Source organism: Mauremys mutica, chromosome 5 (genome assembly GCF_020497125.1).
Source record: "Mauremys mutica isolate MM-2020 ecotype Southern chromosome 5, ASM2049712v1, whole genome shotgun sequence".
Lineage (NCBI taxonomy): Eukaryota > Metazoa > Chordata > Testudines > Geoemydidae > Mauremys > Mauremys mutica.
The window spans coordinates 139,133,518-139,152,842 of NC_059076.1; the positions used below are offsets into that span (position 1 = coordinate 139,133,518).

At 42.2% G+C, this 19,325-nt stretch overlaps 1 protein-coding gene across 2 annotated transcripts in view; it reads left to right on the forward strand.

The window, feature by feature from the left end:
* The window catches only part of EXOC6B (exocyst complex component 6B), a 447,723-nt gene that overhangs the window by 307,634 nt on the left and 120,764 nt on the right, over window positions 1-19,325 (forward strand). For both annotated transcript variants that reach the window (XM_045018685.1, XM_045018686.1), the window contains exon 19: window positions 17,446-17,587. In XM_045018685.1, the coding sequence (XP_044874620.1) occupies window positions 17,446-17,587 (142 nt within the window). The remainder of the gene's footprint in view (window positions 1-17,445; window positions 17,588-19,325) is intronic.

Consider the following 19,325-nt stretch of genomic DNA (forward strand, 5'->3'; position numbering starts at 1 on the left):
TATGTAGGAGGTAGCCTGTGAACTTCACTCTTGAAGGTTTGCCTGGTCTCACGTTAACCCCATTGGAAGGCTCTGTGGTGCGCAGCTGCTGGAGGAATTCTGTTCTTGCACCTGATCCACAGGCAGACTTCCAGTTGGCCATACTGGGTGTGACATCCATGGATAGGAGGGAGATCTGTAAAGGGCAAGAGTTTCCTCTTGCAAAGATGTCATGTAGATCTAGACCACAGAGGTGAAACAATGGTTATGAAACATGCATGGAAATAGAGTGCACTGAAGGACATGAACTGAGCGATTCATTGTAAAATAAGAATAAAACTCCAGAATTACTGGAGTTTAAAACCCAAAACCCATGAACCCCACTCCACTGATGTATTTGGGAGGAGGACCAGCGCTTTATTTAGAGTACTAACCACTTAGTAACTGAGTAATGCCGAGCTCTGAAATCAAAAGGGGCAAGCCGGCAGACATTCAGGCGTCTCAAGGATTGTATTTTGTAAACTTTCGCCTATGGCTCTGGTTCCCTGCCCCAAATTCAGTAAATTTTTTATGAAGTTTGTAAAGGTTTGAATAAACAATTGATACAACAGAGGGTTTCCTGGAAGACTTTATTAATATATTAGTCCCCTCAGCTTTCTGTCAAGTCATTGAATAACTTATTGGTAACTTTGATCTAGACAAAGTTTTTCTGGTCCTTCATTCAAAGAGCTCATGTCCTTGGTTATACTTAATCTCCCCCGCCTGCACGCCCCCCTCGTCACTTAAAAAAAAGATTGTTCTTGGCCTGGAAGTGTTGGCAAGCTTGGAAGGGCTCCGTTGTGAAAGCATTTCCTATATGCCAACACTGAGGCTGATTGGACAACTGCCCTGGAGAGGATAATGGGGATGAGAGCCTGCCGTTGTTTAAACCCATGCAACTGCCCGGCCGCCAGGGAAGATGCCTGTGAGATCACCTACTGGGATGCCTACATGCAAAAATTAAACTTTGGTCTGCCCTGCCCTTCTGGATAAGGAGGCGTATTGTGGCTTCCTCTGAAATTTAGCAGCACCACTGGTGAGTTAGCTAGAGGCAGAGATGTAGTTTGTAGCTATTCAGCCTGACCAGAGGCATCCCATTTGAAGTGTCCTATACGCTTCCAAAGCACTTACACCATTGTCATCGTTAATGCAGCATGTGCAGTTACTGAAGGCTAGCAGAGTGCTCATCGGAGGACTGGTGAAGAACATGGCAGTCAATGTAACGGTTTCCCCTCTAGAAATTGAAACATGCTATTGAGTATATGGCATATGCCTGCTAATCCCATGCCTGGCAGGGAGCCTTGAGAGAGGAAGAAGGGAGTCTTTGCTCCCCCCGGGCTAAATATACTATTTGTGCATCACTCTGAGCCCCTAGAAAATCTGTGAAAGGAACTACCTGTGTTAAGTGGTGTCATAGAGGCAGAAAAACAGCATCAGAAGTTTCTAGGGTAAAGACACATTTAGTGCAGCTAATGCCCAACAACGTTAAACTGAATGCATTCCAAACACAAGCATGAGCATCCTGTATCATTTACTTTGGGCATATATGTGGCTAAGAGAAATTTTTAGCTTTATAATCAGATTTTAAAAAACCCAAGTATTTTGGAAGGGATTTTAACCTCCATACTTCAGGGCATAATTCATCAGTGTCTAATTAAGTTGGGGTTAGGAAAAAAACTTCTCACTGTGGTCAGGTCATCCCGTAACTGCAAGGTTTTCTTGCACCTTCCTCTGATGCTGATACTGGGCACTGTCAGAGACAGGACACTGGAGAAAACTGGGTGCTGCTCTGATCCAGTGCGGTCATTCCTACATCCCTATAGCTCAATAGTTGTATCCTCCCCAGGGTAAAGGGGAGGAGGAGGAGAGATGGAATCTTTGGTCCAACAGCCACTAAAGCTCAGGTTGTTTATAACTGGGCTAATTGATTTTTTTATTTAGAAAATATTTATAGTTACATTTTTACAAAGCCAAAAAATGTTGGATCTAAATTACCAGACTTTGTATATGTTTTCAAAAGTCCTCTCTTTTACATGGGGAATTTAATCTTATTTAAATGATAAATCTTTATATGTCAGGGCTGTGGAAACCAAAGGCCTTATTCTCGGCTAGGGAGGTTGTGCCCACTGACCCCAGCAGTGTGTTTGGCCCCAAGCATCCCCTGCATGAAAAATGAGTGGCCAGGGAGCATTTGCTGGAAGTGACTATTGAATTTATTTCTTCTTCAGATTTCAGTTAGTGTCTGTGAAATGAAATGGTACTAGCAAATCTCTTGGGGCAGCAAAAAAATCTTTGTTTGAAGGTTCAGTAACGAAACTGTTGTGCTATCAAGCTGTAATAATAAAATTACCTTTCCCTCCTTAATTCCTTGCACTCCGCTTATTGACTAGACACCTGAGCACAAGATTTTGCTCTTTTGTCTCAGAGCAACATCATGTCACCCACTCTTCATTATATAAGCCCTGCTGGCCAAAAGAACATGTACAACATGGTAGGGCATGTTGGCAGCAATTGTCCTAAATACCTAGAAGCCATTCATGCTCCTTCTCAGTTCAGTTTGCTTGTATGGTTTTTAGGCTCGTATGGAGTGGGTATTCCGAGCCAATACCATTCATAAGACAGCCAAGAATTCTCTAAAGAGGATTTCTGGGTTTCCTTACACTTTCATAGTATTTGCTAGTTTTATTCCCTTGATTTTGTCCGTAGTATGTCCAGTTGCTGGAATTGGAATTTACGTTACTAAGATTTCACATCAGGGCAGTACTCTTGTGAAAAGTGTGGTAGGATCTTCGTCCAGGAGTGGCCAAGATTTTTTTTTTACATCTTAAGTGAAAGATAGCAGCACCACAAGTGCCCCTTAATGCCAGCTTGTGTTATCCACACAAGTTTAGAGTCCTTTCCTCCCCTTCTGGGTGCAGTGACCCTTGACAGGTTAATGGGACCTTTTCCCAGTCGAAGAGCCTTTACATAGTAAATATCCTTAATGTATGTTTATTAATTAATCAGCAGAATACACACTCCAAGCATCTAATGCTCGCCACTCCCAATAAAGCAGGTGGCCATCTCCCGATGGCCAGTCAGGATTGGATTTTGCCTGGGGCTCTGGCTGCCGCATGGTATGGTCATGCAGGGTATAAGCGTTCTGGCAGCTTTTGATGATGAGCTGTCTCCTGGCGTGAGGTTCCAACAAGCTTCTCTTTTGACCCTCATTATATAGTTAAAATGAGTCCTTCATCCAGTGTTTCTCAAATGCAGCCACCAGGGGCTTTTCATGTCACCATGGATATTGGTTCTGCTTTGAGCAGAGGGTTGGACTAGATGACCTTCTGAGGTCCCTTCTAACCCTAATCTTCTGTGTGGCCACAGCCTCCTGGGTAGTGATTGGGGGGAGGGGTAGTGGCCCCTCCCCCAGGGCCGTCAGCTGGTGCATGTCCCCTTCTGGAGCCACAAACACTGTAGAAGCAGGCGACCAGCGTGAGTTCCCTGTCTTCCCTGGGGCAGTGCTGAAGCCCTGGCATAGTGGGTGGCAGGCTCTGGCCAGACGGCAGCAGTTTCTGGCCCGCAGCCACAGGTCTTCGGGCTCTGGCCCCAGGGATCCAGTCCCAGACTCACCCCCTGCATGTCACCTCTGGCCCCTGCTGCCTCCTCTGGTCCCCAGCCATGCAGCAGGACCCCAGGCTCCAGCTCTGGGCTCACCCCTGCCCCCATCACTCCAAGCCCTGCTGCTGCCTCCAGCCCTCACATCGCCCCTGGTCTCCCCGCCTCCCTATCCAGGGCTTAATTTGTCACCCAGCTTGCTGGGGCTGAGTAAGTCTGCTGTGAAAAGTAATAGTAATAAATACCACTTTTCACAGTAGCAGACTTACTAGCTAGTAAGTCTTTAAAAAAAATCAACCAAAACATGCAAAGCACCTTCTTTGTGTTTCTGTTCTGTTTTGATCCAGTAAATAGAGACAACTGCACATTATTTTTATTACTGAGTCTTCAAAAAAAACTTCAAAAAAAACTTCAAAAAAAAATGATTTGGACGTGTATATGTGCATATTTATTTGTTTTTCCTAAAGTTAATTAAGTATTTTAGGAAAAAATGTCAGAGTGGCCACTAGCAAGAGTTAGTGGCCACACTCTGAGGCCACCAAAAAATGTGTTGAGAACCCCTATACTTAAAACATGACTATGCAATAAATCTAACCAATCATAACCCCTAATGGACTAAAACAATTTCTCTAGCAACAGCAAAACCTCATAGTTTCTACTTATCAGCAAAAGCAACTTTTAACCAGAAGCTCAGACATCGAGTACGAAACTTGTAGAAACTTAAGGTTAGCTTGTCCATATTTGCTTCCAGTCTCACGAATCTGTGACTTTACTGTATCTCTCCCTGTTAGTAATGCTTCAACTGGTATTGTCTGTCTACCTAAACCAAGGCTGAATTTTCCCGACTATAGTTTTTATTTCCAACGTATGGTGGCTGAACATATAAAATGGCTGCGGGTTATGCTAAGTCCATACAGAAGATGGCTGCAGGTCATTTCGGGTCCAGGCCTCTCATGACACTTGGAGCATGGATTGAGTGCCAACTCACAAAGAAGAGCACCACATACTGAACTGCCACCACTGTGCCTCCTAAAGAACCGCAGGTGATAAGTTAACAGAAGATGGTGGTATGGCTATGGTATAGCTGACAAGATGAGCTTCATGGCAAAATACCTGATGAATGTCATAGGGCAGTTCAGATCACCACCTTCCGTCTACATAGAGAAAGAAAACTTCAAAAATGGCTTTCAAACATTTGAAGGAGAAAGGGGTAAACAGTGAGGTGACAAAGTTTGCAGATGATACTAAACTGCTCAAGATAGTTAAGACCAAAGCAGATTGTGAAGAACTTCAAAAAGATCTCACAAAACTAAGTGATTGGGCAACAAAATGGCAAATGAAATTTAATGTGGATAAATGTAAAGTAATGCACATTGGGAAAAAATAACCCCAACTATACATACAACATGATGGGGGCTAATTTAGCAACAACGAGTCAGGAAAAAGATCTTGGAGTCATCGTGGATAGTTCTCTGAAGATGTCCACGCAGTGTGCAGAGGCGGTCAAAAAAGCAAACAGGATGGTAGGAATCATTAAAAAGGGGATAGAGAATAAGACTGAGAATATATTATTACCCTTATATAAATCCATGGTACGCCACATCTCGAATACTGTGTACAGATGTGGTCTCCTCACCTCAAAAAAGATATTCTAGCACTAGAAAAGGTTCAGAAAAGAGCAACTAAAATGATTAGGGGTTTAGAGAGGGTCCCATATGAGGCAAGATTAAAGAGGCTAGGACTCTTCAGCTTGGAAAAGAGAAGACTAAGGAGGGATATGATAAAGGTATATCAAATCATGAGTGATGTTGAGAAAGTGGATAAGGAAAATTTATTTACTTATTCCCATAATACAAGAACTAGGGGTCACCAAATGAAATTAATAGGCACCAGGTTTAAAACAAATACAAGGAAGTTCTTCTTCACACAGCGCACAGTCAACTTGTGGAACTCCTTATCTGAGGAGGTTGTGAAGGCTAGGACTATAACAGTGTTTAAAAGGGGACTGGATAAATTCATGGTGGCTAAGTCCATTAATGGCTATTAGCCAGGATGGGTAAGGAATGGTGTCCCTAGCCTCTGTTTGTCAGAGGATGGAGATGGATGGCAGGAGAGAGATCACTTGATCATTGCCTGTTAGGTTCACTCCCTCTGGGGCACCTGGCATTGGCCACTGTCGGTAGACAGATACTGGGCTAGATGGACCTTTGGTCTGACCCGGTACGGCCGTTCTTATGTTCTTATCTTTCGTAGCATCCAGAACAGAAGAGCACTTGTTATCTAATGGACTTTAAATGGTTCTGGGATTCAGGACACCTAGGTTCTGTTCCCAGCTCTGCCTGCAACTCTCACTATGTAGCTTTGGGCAAGTTTCTCAGCTTCTGTGTGCATCAGTTACACCATGTGTAAAATGTAGATGACCGCTCTTCCCCTCCTCTATAAAGAACTTTGAGAATTACAGGTGGAAAGTTCTGTAAGGGCTCAGTCTTGCCCCGCTGACTTCAATGGCAGTTGGATCTGGCCTGACAGGTACAAAGTATTATTTGTATAAAACAGAGCGAGAGAACATTACATTTTTTAAATGATCTCATGTTTCAAAATGTTGGCCCCAATGTACAACTTACCGCTGTCTGTCCTTTCTGACAGCTTTGTTTATATCTGTCAATTAAAGCTAGAATGAAATTGTGAACAAATAGAGCTGAGTTGCCAGTGCATAATAAAACCCAAGTGACTGTTCTCAATAATGAAGAAAAATAGCACTGAAATAGTTTTGTGATTACCACTATATTTGGAAATGAAAAATTGGCACAAGTGATCTTTAAATCACCGACTGTGTCAAAATGGTACAAATACATGATATAATGTAAAAGGCTTTGGCGCTACCTGACATAACAGTTCCCGTGTTTCATGTTAATTTTAATAAAGCTGTTTGTTTTGAGGTGAGTAATGAATGCTCATGGACATTGGGAACAGCAATAAACAATAGGAGACATATATATAGCGTATTTCCTCCATAATGGATAGACCAACATCTTACCAGAAGGAAAATCCCCCTGCAGAAGATGAATGAAACCCAACAATGGTTGTTGCTTGCAAGATATATTAAGATTATACTGATTAATTTTAAAAACAGATTATTCTAAAACTGTCAGGAAAACTTACTAGCACAGGCATTAAAATCTACTTGCCTGTCCTGACTACAGTGAGGAAAATAACTCGATATTTTGCTCAACCATCAGAAAAACCCAAATCCTCTCCCCATTTGGGAAGGTGAATAGAATTTTGGAAAGCTGCCATAAAAACTAGCTGTTCTGTAAGTATGTCCCTTGTTTTATTAAAACGTGTGTATTTAATGTTCTTGCTCCTGCATTTGTTAACCGTTGATTGATGATGATGATGATGCTTAGATGATTTCATTGTCCAGTCATCTAAAATTGTATCTAAAAATTACACAAATTTGGAGAACTTTTATATAGAAGAACGTCAGCCACCTGTGGAGTCAAATACAGCAGCGTTTGAACACTATATAGCAGTACTACAAACCAGTTTAGGGCAGGAAATGAAGCAAAATGTTGCATGCAGCTGAAATTGATGGAGGTATCCAGGTAGGAAAAAAAAGTGTCACAAGGTCTTTAATGACCATAAATTGGAATATTTGAAATATGCCCCTCCAGCAGCACAGAACTCATTACTGTGCTGAGGCATTAGTTCAATTCTGCATCACAAGGTCGAGTGCTACCTATTGAATTGCTAATACCATTTCCTTTAACATCTTGAACCTGCTTTATCTGTGAGTTCTGCAATTTAAGCACAAGCAAGTGTGAGAGCAAAATATTAGTTTCTATGGATTAACAAACCTCATAGTTGTAAAATAGTTTGTATACATAGATAACGGTATTTAAAACATTAATTAGGTCTACGCATTGACCTCACAAGATCAGATTTTGTTTCTTTGGCGGCTTCTCAATCATACTGAGATTTGCTAAAATACTCCATCATACACAGTAATACATGCCTTTTTCATTTCTCAGCTATACGACAGCAATGTTATCTGCCTGAGCATGAAACCATCAGCCTTTGGGGAATTCCAGCTACTTCAGAACATGGCAGCATAGTTCCTCAGCAACATAGGCCTGTGCAAGTATATTAGAGCTATCATCCACTCTACGCTAGCATCTCAGAGATATACTACCAAACTCAAGGCATTAGGTCTTATCTTCAGGCATGTTCTGGCCTAAGGACATCTTAAAAAGTCACCTGAAGCTCTAGGATGAGGACAATAGTCAGCTCGACTTCTCATGCAGAGTGGAACTGACTACCGCAAAGGTTAAGCTTTTCTGTGCAATGACAGCTTTCTTAGGTGTTGGTCCAACTCTCTGGAATGAAGGACCTCAGGATCGAGAACCACACCAACCTCACCACTGTTCACTCCAAGTGCAAAGTGCACTTCTTTGATCAGCCTTTTGTTAATAGCACAGGGTGTGTGTGTGTGTATGTGTATGTATATTTTTTTTAAATATCCACACAGTTTTCTTATAGCGAGAGGAAGGGAGAAGAAAAAAGCTATGTAACAGATATTAGTCAAGTTGTATAGGACATTTCTGGCAGGCACTCGACTACCGTGGTGATAAAGGCTGTAGAAGAATCTGAACAGAATACTGTGGGGCAGCAATGGGACTGAAGTCACCCCATATCATTTCTCTAGGACTCCTGTGGCCAAAGGAGTGACTTCACAGGCTCTAAAGAGAGCTTCGTGTAGCTTTTCTTAGCCAGAGAAGGTTTGAAATGTAGAGTGGCAGTGAATCTTCAATTGATACAAAAAACCTCTAAAAACCAACTCTGCTCCAATTAAAATTAAGTGGAAGTTTTGCCGCTGGGAGTCAAAAAATAGCTGGAACCTGAGAACAAACCAGGCAAGCAAAACTGGTTAGATTATTAAAGAAAGCACATCAAGAAAAAATGCATTAGATTGTGACTATGGGGTATGATAAATGTGCAGGGAAAGGAAACTTACTTGCCCCACCTTGTTGCTTTGGTCTGTAGAAGCTGGCATCCTTGGAAGTCTGCTTAGCGGTTAGCATTGCCCTCTAGTGGGTGGGGAAATCTGTTTGCCCATCAAAACACCCAATCCACATCTATCTTCTGGTGCAATGTCCTTCTCAGCCTTAGTAAAACCTCAAGGAAGGCTGTGAGTGCTCCCTTTTCTAAAAGCCTCAGGTGGGTTGCTTATAGTATTTTCTCTATTCTAGTGGTAGCTTTCCTGTTAGCTGGTATTTCAGCCAGATGAATGGGATCCAGGTCCCAATATCCTGCATGTCCTTGACCATATTCCGTAAGGAAAGCTTGGTTTTTCAGCCCCTCCCTAAATTTCTGTTAGAGGCTGAAGAAAAAATAAACTTGATCAGACCATTTCCTTACCATTATTTTCCTTCATAATTTCCATCATAATTCTTCAGAAGCAGATGGAATTCAAACTCTGACAAACAGATCCCTGGTTTTCCTATTGAAAGAACAAGCCCCTTTTATATCATGGGAGTTGAAGAGTAGCTGGAGAACCTGAGAACAAAGGCTGAAGGAACTGGGGTATGCTTAGTTTGGGAAAGAGGAGATTAAGGTGGGGGACATAACAGTCTTCAAATACTTGAAAAAGATGGAGAAAAATTGTTCTCTTGCCACAGACGGTAGGACAAGAAGCAATGGGTTTTTAAGGCCAGGCTTGACAAAGCCCTGGCTGGGGTGATGTAGTTGGGGATTGGGCCTGCTTTAAGCAGGGGGTTGGACTAGATACCTCCTGAGGTCCCTTCCAACCCTGATAGTCTCTGATTCTATGATTCATTGCAGATTTAGATTAAATCTCAGGAAAAACTTCCTTAACTGTAAGAACTGTAGGAGAATGGAGCAGACTGCCATGAGGGATTGTGGAAGCTCCTTCATTGGAGGTTTTCAAAAAGAGGCTGGATAGCATGTGTCTTGGATGGTTTAGACACAACAAATCCTGCTTCTTGGCAGGAGGTTAGACTAGATGACCCTTGTGGTCCCTTTCAACCCTATGAGTCTGTGATTCTATCTTGCTCCCACATCATGTCTGTTTTCATCTTTTGGGATTCTGCAGGCTAAATTATGTTGTCAGTTACACCACTGCAACTCCATTGACATCAGTGGGGTTGTAGAGATGTACACCGGTCATGATTTGGCTAATGCATTAGACTGAGAAGAGTCAAGCTCGCTCTCACAGCTGTGTTGACTAGAAGAATTTTGTGGTTGGGTTTTTTTGTTAAGGAAAGTATGAGCAGCTATGCATGAAAATGCCCATGAAGAGCCTATCTGTTGGTTGAGGAAGATGCCAATTTTACATACGTGATAGCCACTTTTCAAGAGGAGAACAGTATTGTAAATTATAGTATTCAATATTTTAATGTTTTAGCTCTGATTATTATTTACACTGAAAAAAATTAAAAATAATGCCACTCTGAACAAGATGGCTTATTCAAATCTTGTCAAATTATTAAACAATTAATTGAACAAATTATTAAACCATCCGTCTGTAAGCACCTAGAAGATGAATAATAAGTAACAGCCAACATGGATTTGTCAAGGACATTTCTTGCTAAACCATTCTAGTTTCCTTCTTTGATAGTGTTACTGGCCTGACGGATAAGTGCAAAAGCTGTAGTTGGATAGATGTGATATGTCTTGATTTTAGTAAGGCTTTTGACACAGACCCAGATGACATTCTCATAAGCAAACTAGGAAATAGTAGTCTAGATGAAATTACCATAAAATGAGTGCAAAACTGATCGAAAGACCATACTAAAAGAGTAGTTATCGATGCTTTGCTGTCAGACTGGCATGGGGGGAATGTATCAAGTGAGGTTCTGCAGGTGTCTGTCCTGGGTCCAAGACTATTCAATATTTTCATTGATGACTTAGATAAAGGAGTGGAGTGTATGCTTATAACAGGGGTAGGCAACCTATGGCATGTGTGTCGAAGGCAGCATGCGAGCTAATTTTCAGTGGCACTCACACTGCTAGGGTCCTGGCCGCTGGTCCGGGGGGCTCTGCATTTTAATTTTAAATGAAGCTTCTTAAACTTTTTTAAAACCTTATTTACTTTACAAACAAGAATAGTTTAGTTATATATTATAGACTTATAGAAAGAGACCTTCTAAAAACGTTAAAATGTATTACTGGCATGCGAAACCTTAAATTAGAGTGAATAAATGAAGACTCGGCACAGCACTTCTGAAAGGTTGCCGACCCCTGGCTTATAACATTTGTGGATGCCACCAAGCTGGAGGGGTTGCAAATGTAATGAGTCAACAATGTGATACTGTTACAAAAAAGGCTAATATTTAGGGTATGGTAACATGGGAGGTAATTGTCCTGCTCTACTCAGCACTGGTGAGGCCTCAGTTGGAGTGCTGTGTCCAGTTCTGAGTGCCACACATCAAAGTTGTGTACAAATTGGAGAGAGTCCAGCGGAGACCGACAAAAATGATAAAAGGTTTAAAAAACCAGACTCATAGCTCTGAGTTACTGAAGTCCCCAAATCTTGATTTTAAAACTTCAAGTTAGAGAATCCTCTATTTACTCTAGTTCAAACCAGCAAGTGACACATGTTCTGCCCTGCAGAGAAAGATGAAAAAAACCCCAGGGTCTCTGTCTATCTGACCCAGAGGAAAATTACTTCTCAACCCCAAATAGAGCAATCAGTTAGACCCACCAGCCAGACACCTCGGAAAGAATTATCTGCATCCAGCGTCCCATCTCAGACCATTGGAGATATTTGCTAATAGCACTTGTGGATGGGGCATATGCCACTGCAGGCAACCTCCTCATACCATCCCCTCCATAAATGTATCACTCAGTCATGAAACGAATTAGGTGTTTTGCCCTCTACTCATCCCCTTGAAAGGTTGTTCCAGAACTTCACGCCTCTGACGTTTAGAAACCTTCATCTAATTTCAAGCCTAAACTTATTGATAGCCAGTTTAAGTCCATTTGTTCTTGTGCCAGCATTGGCCATGAACTTACATAATTCCTTTCTCTTCTCTTCCTGGTGTTTATCCCTCTGATATATTTGTGGAGTGCAATCGTATCTTCCCTCAGACTTTGTTTTGTTAGGCTAAATAAGCTGAGCTCCTAAATCTCCTCTCATGAGGTAGGTTCTCCATTCCTGATCATCCTAGTAGCCCTTCTCTGCATCTGTTCCAGTTTGGATTCATCTTTCTGGGAGACCAGAACTGCACACAGGATTCCAGATGAAGTCTCACCAGTGCCTTGTATAATGGTACTAACACTTCCCGATCTCTACTGATAAGATGTTGCCTGATGCTTACTAGGATTTCATTAGCCTCTTTTGTGACCACATCATGTTGATGGCTCATAGCCATCCTGTGATTGACCAATACACCCAAAGTCTTTCTCCTAATCTATCACTTCCAATTGATGAGTCCCCAGCTTAGAGCAAAAATTCTTGTTGGTAGTCCCTAAGTGCCATGACCTTGTCCTTTGCACTATTAAATTTCATCCTGTTTTCATGGTCATCCAGATCTTGTATATTCCAGTCCTCCTCTGTATTGGCAATACCCCCAACTTTGTGTTTTCTTCACATTTTATTAGCACATTCCCATTTTTTGTGTCCCGGTCGTTTAATGAAAATGGTAAATAAGATTGGTCCGAAGACTGACCTTTGAGGAACTTTTGTGGAGAGTAGGTCCATCAATGCAAGATGATCAGGGATACAACCTCATGCTCTGGGTGTCCCTATCCTCTAACTGTCAACAGCTAGGAGTGGACAGCCAGGGATGGGTCACTCAATATTTGCCCTGTTTTGTTCATTTCCTCTGAAGCATCTGGCATTGGCCACTGCCTGAAAACCAGATACTGGGAAAAATGGACTATTGGTCTGACCTAGTGTGGCTGTTCTTATAGTCCACTAGTAACCTCCCTCCAGCCTGACAATTCACCTTTCAGCATGACCCATTGTAATCTCCCCTTTACCCAGTTCTTTTTCAATTCTCATATCAATCCTTCTCTTCTCCAATTTAACTTATTTCCCATGTGGAACTATATCAGATGCTTTATTGAAATCCAGATAGATTAGATCTACTGCATTTTCTTTGTCTAGAAAATTAGATATCTTCTCAGAGAGAGAAATCAGGTTGGTCTGGCACGATCAACCTTTTGCAAAACCATATTGTATTTTATCCCAATTATTGGTTACCTCTATGCCTGTAATTACTCTCCATTTCAAAATTTGTTCTCAGATTTTGCATACAATTGAGGTAAAATTTACAGTCCTGTAGTTTCCTGGATCACTTTTTTTCTTAAGTGTAGGTACTATATTTTCAATTCTCCGGTCACAGGGTACAACCCCTGAGTTTATAGATTCATTACAAATCCTTGCTGTTGCTGTCCTTGCTACTTACCAATAGAAGATCTAAAATGGCATCATCTCTGCCATTGATCTGGTGACTGTTGGTGTTGATCTGGTGACTATTTGGTGAAGAAATCTTTCAGCTGTCACATCCAGGAATATCTGGGCCCTACCATTATTAGTAGCACTTGTCCTCCAATCTATATCTAGGAAATTAAAGTCTCCCATAACCACACAATTCCCAGTAGCATTTATTTCATTAAAAATGTTTAAGAGGACTCTGTCCATATTGAAATTGAATCCTGGGAGTCTCTAGGACACCCCAAGCACTATCCCAGTGCAACCTCTGTTACCTTTTTTCCTCAGTGATTTTGACCACAGATTCCATTTCATCCATTTAATCGCTTCTAATTTCTTTACTGTCTACCTCATCTTGAATATATAGTGCTGCTCCACGACGTTTACATTTATTTCTGTCTTTCCTGAACAGCAGGTACCCTTCAATGCCTGTCATGACTATTCCAGTCATGTATTCCAGTCATGACTATTATTCTACCATGTTTCTCTTATCCCCATAATATCTGGTTTACTTCCTGCACCACCAATAGTTCTAGTTCCTCCCTTTTGTTCCCCTGGCTCCTTACATTAGTATGCAGGCATTTTAGTAGTTTGTGCTTGGCTTTGCCCAGATTACTCACTGCAGGGGGGTGTTAACTGGCCACTTCACCTTGAATGGTCCCTTAAAATATGTGTTAACTACTTAGGCTAAGCATCAGAGAGGTAGCCCTGTTAGTCTGGATCTTTAAAAAGCAACAGAGAGTCCTGTGGCACCTTTAAGACTAAGGGCTTGGCTACACTTGAAAGTTGCAGCGCTGGTGGAGGCTTTCCAGCGCTGCAATTAGTAACTGTCCACACCTGCAAGGCACATCCAGCGCTGCAACTCCCTGGCTGCAGCGCTGGCTGACCACCTGGTCTGGTTGGGGTATAACGAGTGCAGCGCTGGTGATCCAGCGCTGCTCGTCAAGTGTGGCCACACACCAGTGCTTTAATTGGCCTCCAGGGTATTAGGAGATATCCCAGAATGCTTTAAACTAAATTACTCTCTTTGTTTTGTTATGCAGCCTCTCTTTGTTTTGTTGTGAACTCCGAGCTCCGCGCGGAGCTCCGTTGCCGGTGCTGCTTATATAAAAAAACAAACAGAGCTCCTGTTTGCGTTGATCAATCTGTACCTGGCTGTAAACAATCAAATGAGAGGCAGGCAGGGAGTGAGTGAAACAGCGGGGAGTCGTGTTGGATGCAGGCTGTTTGCAGTTAAGAGTTAAGGGTAAGGGATTGGGAACATGTTCTGATTTTTCAAGGCAGGAAGGTAACACACAGAGTTGGCTCCAAAAATCCACTCTCTCTCTCTCTCGCCCGCTCCCTGTCACACTACGCCCCACCCCACCCCTCTCTTTTGAAAAGCACGTTGCTGCCACTTGAACGCTGGGATAGCTGCCCATAATGCATCACTCCCAACAGTGCTGCAAATGCTGCAAATGTGGCCACACACCAGCGCTGGTAGCTGTGAGTGTGGCCACACACCAGCGCTGTTCCTGCACAGCTGCACGACCAGCACTGTAACTCCCAGCGCTGCAACTTTCAAGCGTAGCCAAGCCCTAACAGATGTATTGGAGCATAAGCTTTCATCCATGAAAGCTTATGCTCCAATACATCTGTTAGTCTTAAAGATGCCACAGGACTCTCTGTTACGTAGGCTAGCAATCTGTTCCAGTTTATATTTAGCTGTGACCCACTGAGTACGTTTCCCAGACCTGAAGAAGAGCTTGAAAACTTATATCTCTCACCAGCAGAAGTTGGTCCAATAAAAGATGTTACCTCACCCACCTGGTCTCTAAAATCCTGGGAGCAGTACTGCTACAGCACCACTGCATACGATTTTACTGCCAGTATCACCTATCTGACCTTTCCAGGCAGTTGTACCTGGCACTATCTTTTCTGTGTTGAGATCTCAACTGTTCTTCAAGATTGAATTTTAATTGGCAAGGCCTAAAGAAAGTACGTGTTGGAAATAATAGTTAAAGATTTAATAAGAATTTTCTCTTTAGTTCCTGTAGCAGCTGAAGCTAATAGCAATTTAAGTTTTTAATAATATACTAACAAATCTCAAGAGGTTTAAGTAGTTGGTAAAAAATTACCTTACAACTTTTACAAACTATTCAACTGATCAGTAAAAAAAATGCAACAGAACAGTCAGTGTGACCGTCCCTGAATCCTGTTGCACAAATAATCGTACTTAGCTTTCATAGAGGGTTTTTCATCCATAATTTTCAAATTGCCTTTCTACAAAAGATAAGCATCATTCCTATTTTACAAATGTTGGCACAGGCACAAGGGAGCTGAAGGTAACGTGGTGGACAGTATATGTGGCGTAGCTGGTGGCGTGAAAGAGGATTAAATAAGAAACAAGATCAGAGTTTTAGGGCTTTTCTACATGAGGAAGTTTATATACATCGTGGTACCAGTGTATTTATACTGTGCTATAAGCAATTTTACTTGTAAATTTCCATGTGTGTAAAAGCCCTAAAACTCTGATCCTGTTTCTTATTGAATCCTCCTTCATTCCACCAAGAAACGGGACTCGAGGTTTAGGGCTTTTCTACACAAGAAAGTTTACTGGGATAGCTATACCAATATAATTATACTGTGCTTTAAGCAGTGATACCAGTAAAGCTGTGGCAGTATATCTCCCCGTGTGGACATCTCTCTTTCAGGATCTAGAGTTCCCTTTTCAGTTTAGTTTGTCTCTCTGGAAGTGGTTTAAGTGGAACCAAAAAAGGGACTCTGAATCTCGAAAGAGAGCATCCCCATAGGGACTTACACTGGCACATCTCTACTGATATAATTAGACCAGTAAATTTCCCCATGCAGAGAGCCCTGAAACTGGGGGGGAGTTGTGGCTAAACTGAAAGCCCTGGAAATGGGTCACATTTTATGTTTTTGAGTTTAAATTGTGTACATGTGCAAGAGGAATGATTCCTAACTAATGTGAGAAAATCCTAATGCCTGTGAGTAGAGGCAGGATTGGATCTTTATCGGCGCGGTCTTGTCCACTTGTACTTGCTGTCATTTATGTTTTTCATGCTGGAGCTAAAGAAGTTACTGTCCGCACAGGTTTTAAAATATCTGCAACGAGCACTTGGCTTTGCTTTAGTGCACAGCAGCAGTCACTGCTGCCCTCATGTAATAATGGCTGAGTTACTTTTCCTCCCTGTAGGCATCACCAGTTAATTAATCACTGGTGAATTAGATATGGTTTAAGGGGAGCAGAATGTTGATAATCACATTCCCTAGTGTGGGACAAGACAGGAGGTGCAGCCAACTGCCTCGGATTCCCCCCGGGGAGTGATTCTATCAGGATAACCACAGCTATTTCAATTACCTTGTTCCTTCAATGACATTTCCTTCAGCTCGCGCCTTGTTTGTGTCTGCAAGGAACCTAGATAGCATCAGAAGAAGGTTGAAGAGCACTAAGCTTGCTAGAGCCAGTCTTTAGTATGGACTTTGCATTTACAGCTATAGACAGTAGGAGTGTGTGCACCCTGCAGCGGGCCACGGGCTTACCTCCGCTATGCTTCTCATCCAAACTGGTGCCTGAGAATGGTGCCAGAGCCGCAGCATAATATAGATTTCATGTGTTATCTGGGCACTAGGCCTAGCTCCTCTCCCACTGAAGTCAATAGTAAGACTCCCGTTGATTTTAATGCGAGCGGAGTTAGGCCGTTACTAAACATTTTTGAAAATCCCACTCTGCATATCTTCAGATACTGGTTCATTTGTTGATTTGAGTTTGCAGTACTTATGAATACAGTTAGTGCTATTGTTTTTGGCCTAGGAACTAAGTAAATTCTCTAAAGCATGCAGTTTTCAAGAAAGATGATGTGCAAAATAAGCTTATGTTGTAACTTGTACCCATTAGCTGTTGGGCATTGCTTAGGTATTCTTCTTAGCATATGCGCAACATGCCTTAGATGGCACGTGACCAGGATTCCTCATCGAATTTGGTCCGCTGGTTGGATCGTTAGCTGCCTGGGCCCAGGCTGAGTACCGATGGGGTGTGCGACATGAACGCTGATCCATGACTGATATAAAGAGGCGCTGAATGCACTAAACGCAATGGTCTTCAGCATTGAGGGCTCTGAGCTGCTCTTAGGCGGCCTTTTCTATCATGCAGGATCTAGCCCAGCTGTAGCTTCTTTAAAGTTATTAAAAAGGAATTCTTTTAATGAGGATCATTACAATAAGGTTTCATATGTCTGGGAACCATATCAATGCCAAGTCCCAGAGGGGACTCTTTAAGGTGGGTGGAATGTACAGTACTTTTTGATTAAAGAGGTTGGTCCCATTTGGATCCTATGTATCATTTCCTTAATGATTTCCCTTTTATTTTCCAGGGTAAGGTGGCTCAGACTGCATGTATGTCTGCATGCAAACACTTATCCACTTCACTGATGCAGCTGCTGCTAGAAGCTGAAGTGAGGCAGCTTACATTGGGGGCCTTACAGCAATTCAACCTGGATGTAGAGGAGTGTGAACGTAAGGCACAAAATCATTCCATTTATCCTGTTGTACCATGTTTAGTCATTGGGCACTGGGGCTTGCTGCTAGGACAGTGGTGGTTCTTGGGTTGATCTTGAAGGTCTACTGAAAGGAAGCAACTTTTCCTTTTTCAGTAGCACTTTCCAGCCCCAGAGGAAGACACCGTCCCTGCCTCATAGGAGCATACATTTTAAAATGGAGAGGAGAGGGGATGTAAAATGTGATCAGGGTGATGATAGGCATCGACTGAAAATACACTATTGAGGCAACTTCCGTACTGGGGTTCCCCACTTTACAAACACGCTTCTTGGCCTGACCTTTACAGTCTTCATTTTCTGCAGTGTCCCTTTCTATTTTGTTGTCTAGAGTATAGCCAGTTGCTTGACTACACTTGTGGTTTGTCGTTAAGAATGTGTAAGAGAACAAATAACTGAAATGCCAAATGTTATCATCAAAGACAAAGCGGTACAGTGCAGAACGGAGAGAGTTCCTACTTTACCATTCCTTCTGGGAAGCAATTCTCACGGTGTTCAGTTCGCCTGAAACAGAAAGTGTGCTTCAAAAAATATGCCTTTAAACTTGCTATATCTAGAGTAGGGTTCTTTGGAGGTTTAGGTAGCACTCTGCACCCAAGACTTAAACCACCAATCAGCTTTTTGTTTTGTTTTCTTGTATCCACCAGTTTCTTCCTTATCTGTGTTTTAAATACTGCCTTCCAAGTACCAGTTAGGCCACAGAGGTACATCCCAACCTGTACTAGGACACACCATTCAGGCATCTTGCCTTTCACAGGGTTTTGTATCTGCCCGTGCCACTGCTGACTTCAGCTGTGCAAAGGGTTATATGGGTATTACTTTTTACATGAATGGAAGTGAACAACATTGTGGGAAAGGAGTAATATCTTCTGTGAACATAACTGCCCGTGTGCTGTATGTACTACAATAATAATGTGGTGTGTGCTATGCCTAATATTTAGATATTTGGCTAACAATTTGCATTTAATTTCCTATTTGTCCTTTGAATAACAGTATCTCACTGTTATTCAGTGGCATTCACCTGGCAGGGCAAAAAATTCTCTGAAGGACATGCTGTGGAAGGCCAATTGCTTGGAGTGTTTAAAACAAGACTAGGCAAAACACTAGACATGATGCTGTAGGGACTAGTCCTGCATTGGCAAGGAGATGGGCTAGTCACCTGATAGGTCTTTCTTCTTTCTAACCTGTTTGAATCCATGACATTTGCATTCAGAATAAGTTGTGAACATTTTAAAAAATGTACTGGGTGGTATAGCAGTAGGTGATGTAAAGCACACACCAAGGATTTGCAGGCATGGATAATAGTTTAATCATTCTCCTCATTAAGCAATTATGATGCTTTGCCTAATTATTCTCTGTAATGTTTGATTTCGCAGTGAGGAGACTAGATAGGAGTTAGACCTAGACTATGTTGATGGTACGCAGCATAATTCTGCATAAACCCTGTAAAAAGCCTTAGATCTTTGACTTAAAATGCACCTCTACCCTAAAAAAGTGACGTGGTGAAAATGACATTGCAGGGTTAAGTAATCACTGTGTCCCACTGATTTCAGTGTATAGTTTGTTCAGTTAGCAAAGTAAGATTTCTCTAACTGCCAGCCCCACAAATTCAACTTGGGCTGTGATGCTCCATCTCTGTTCTTTCCTTCTCATGCATCATCCCTACAGTAATGGGCTTTTTCCAGACCAGATTATGCCCT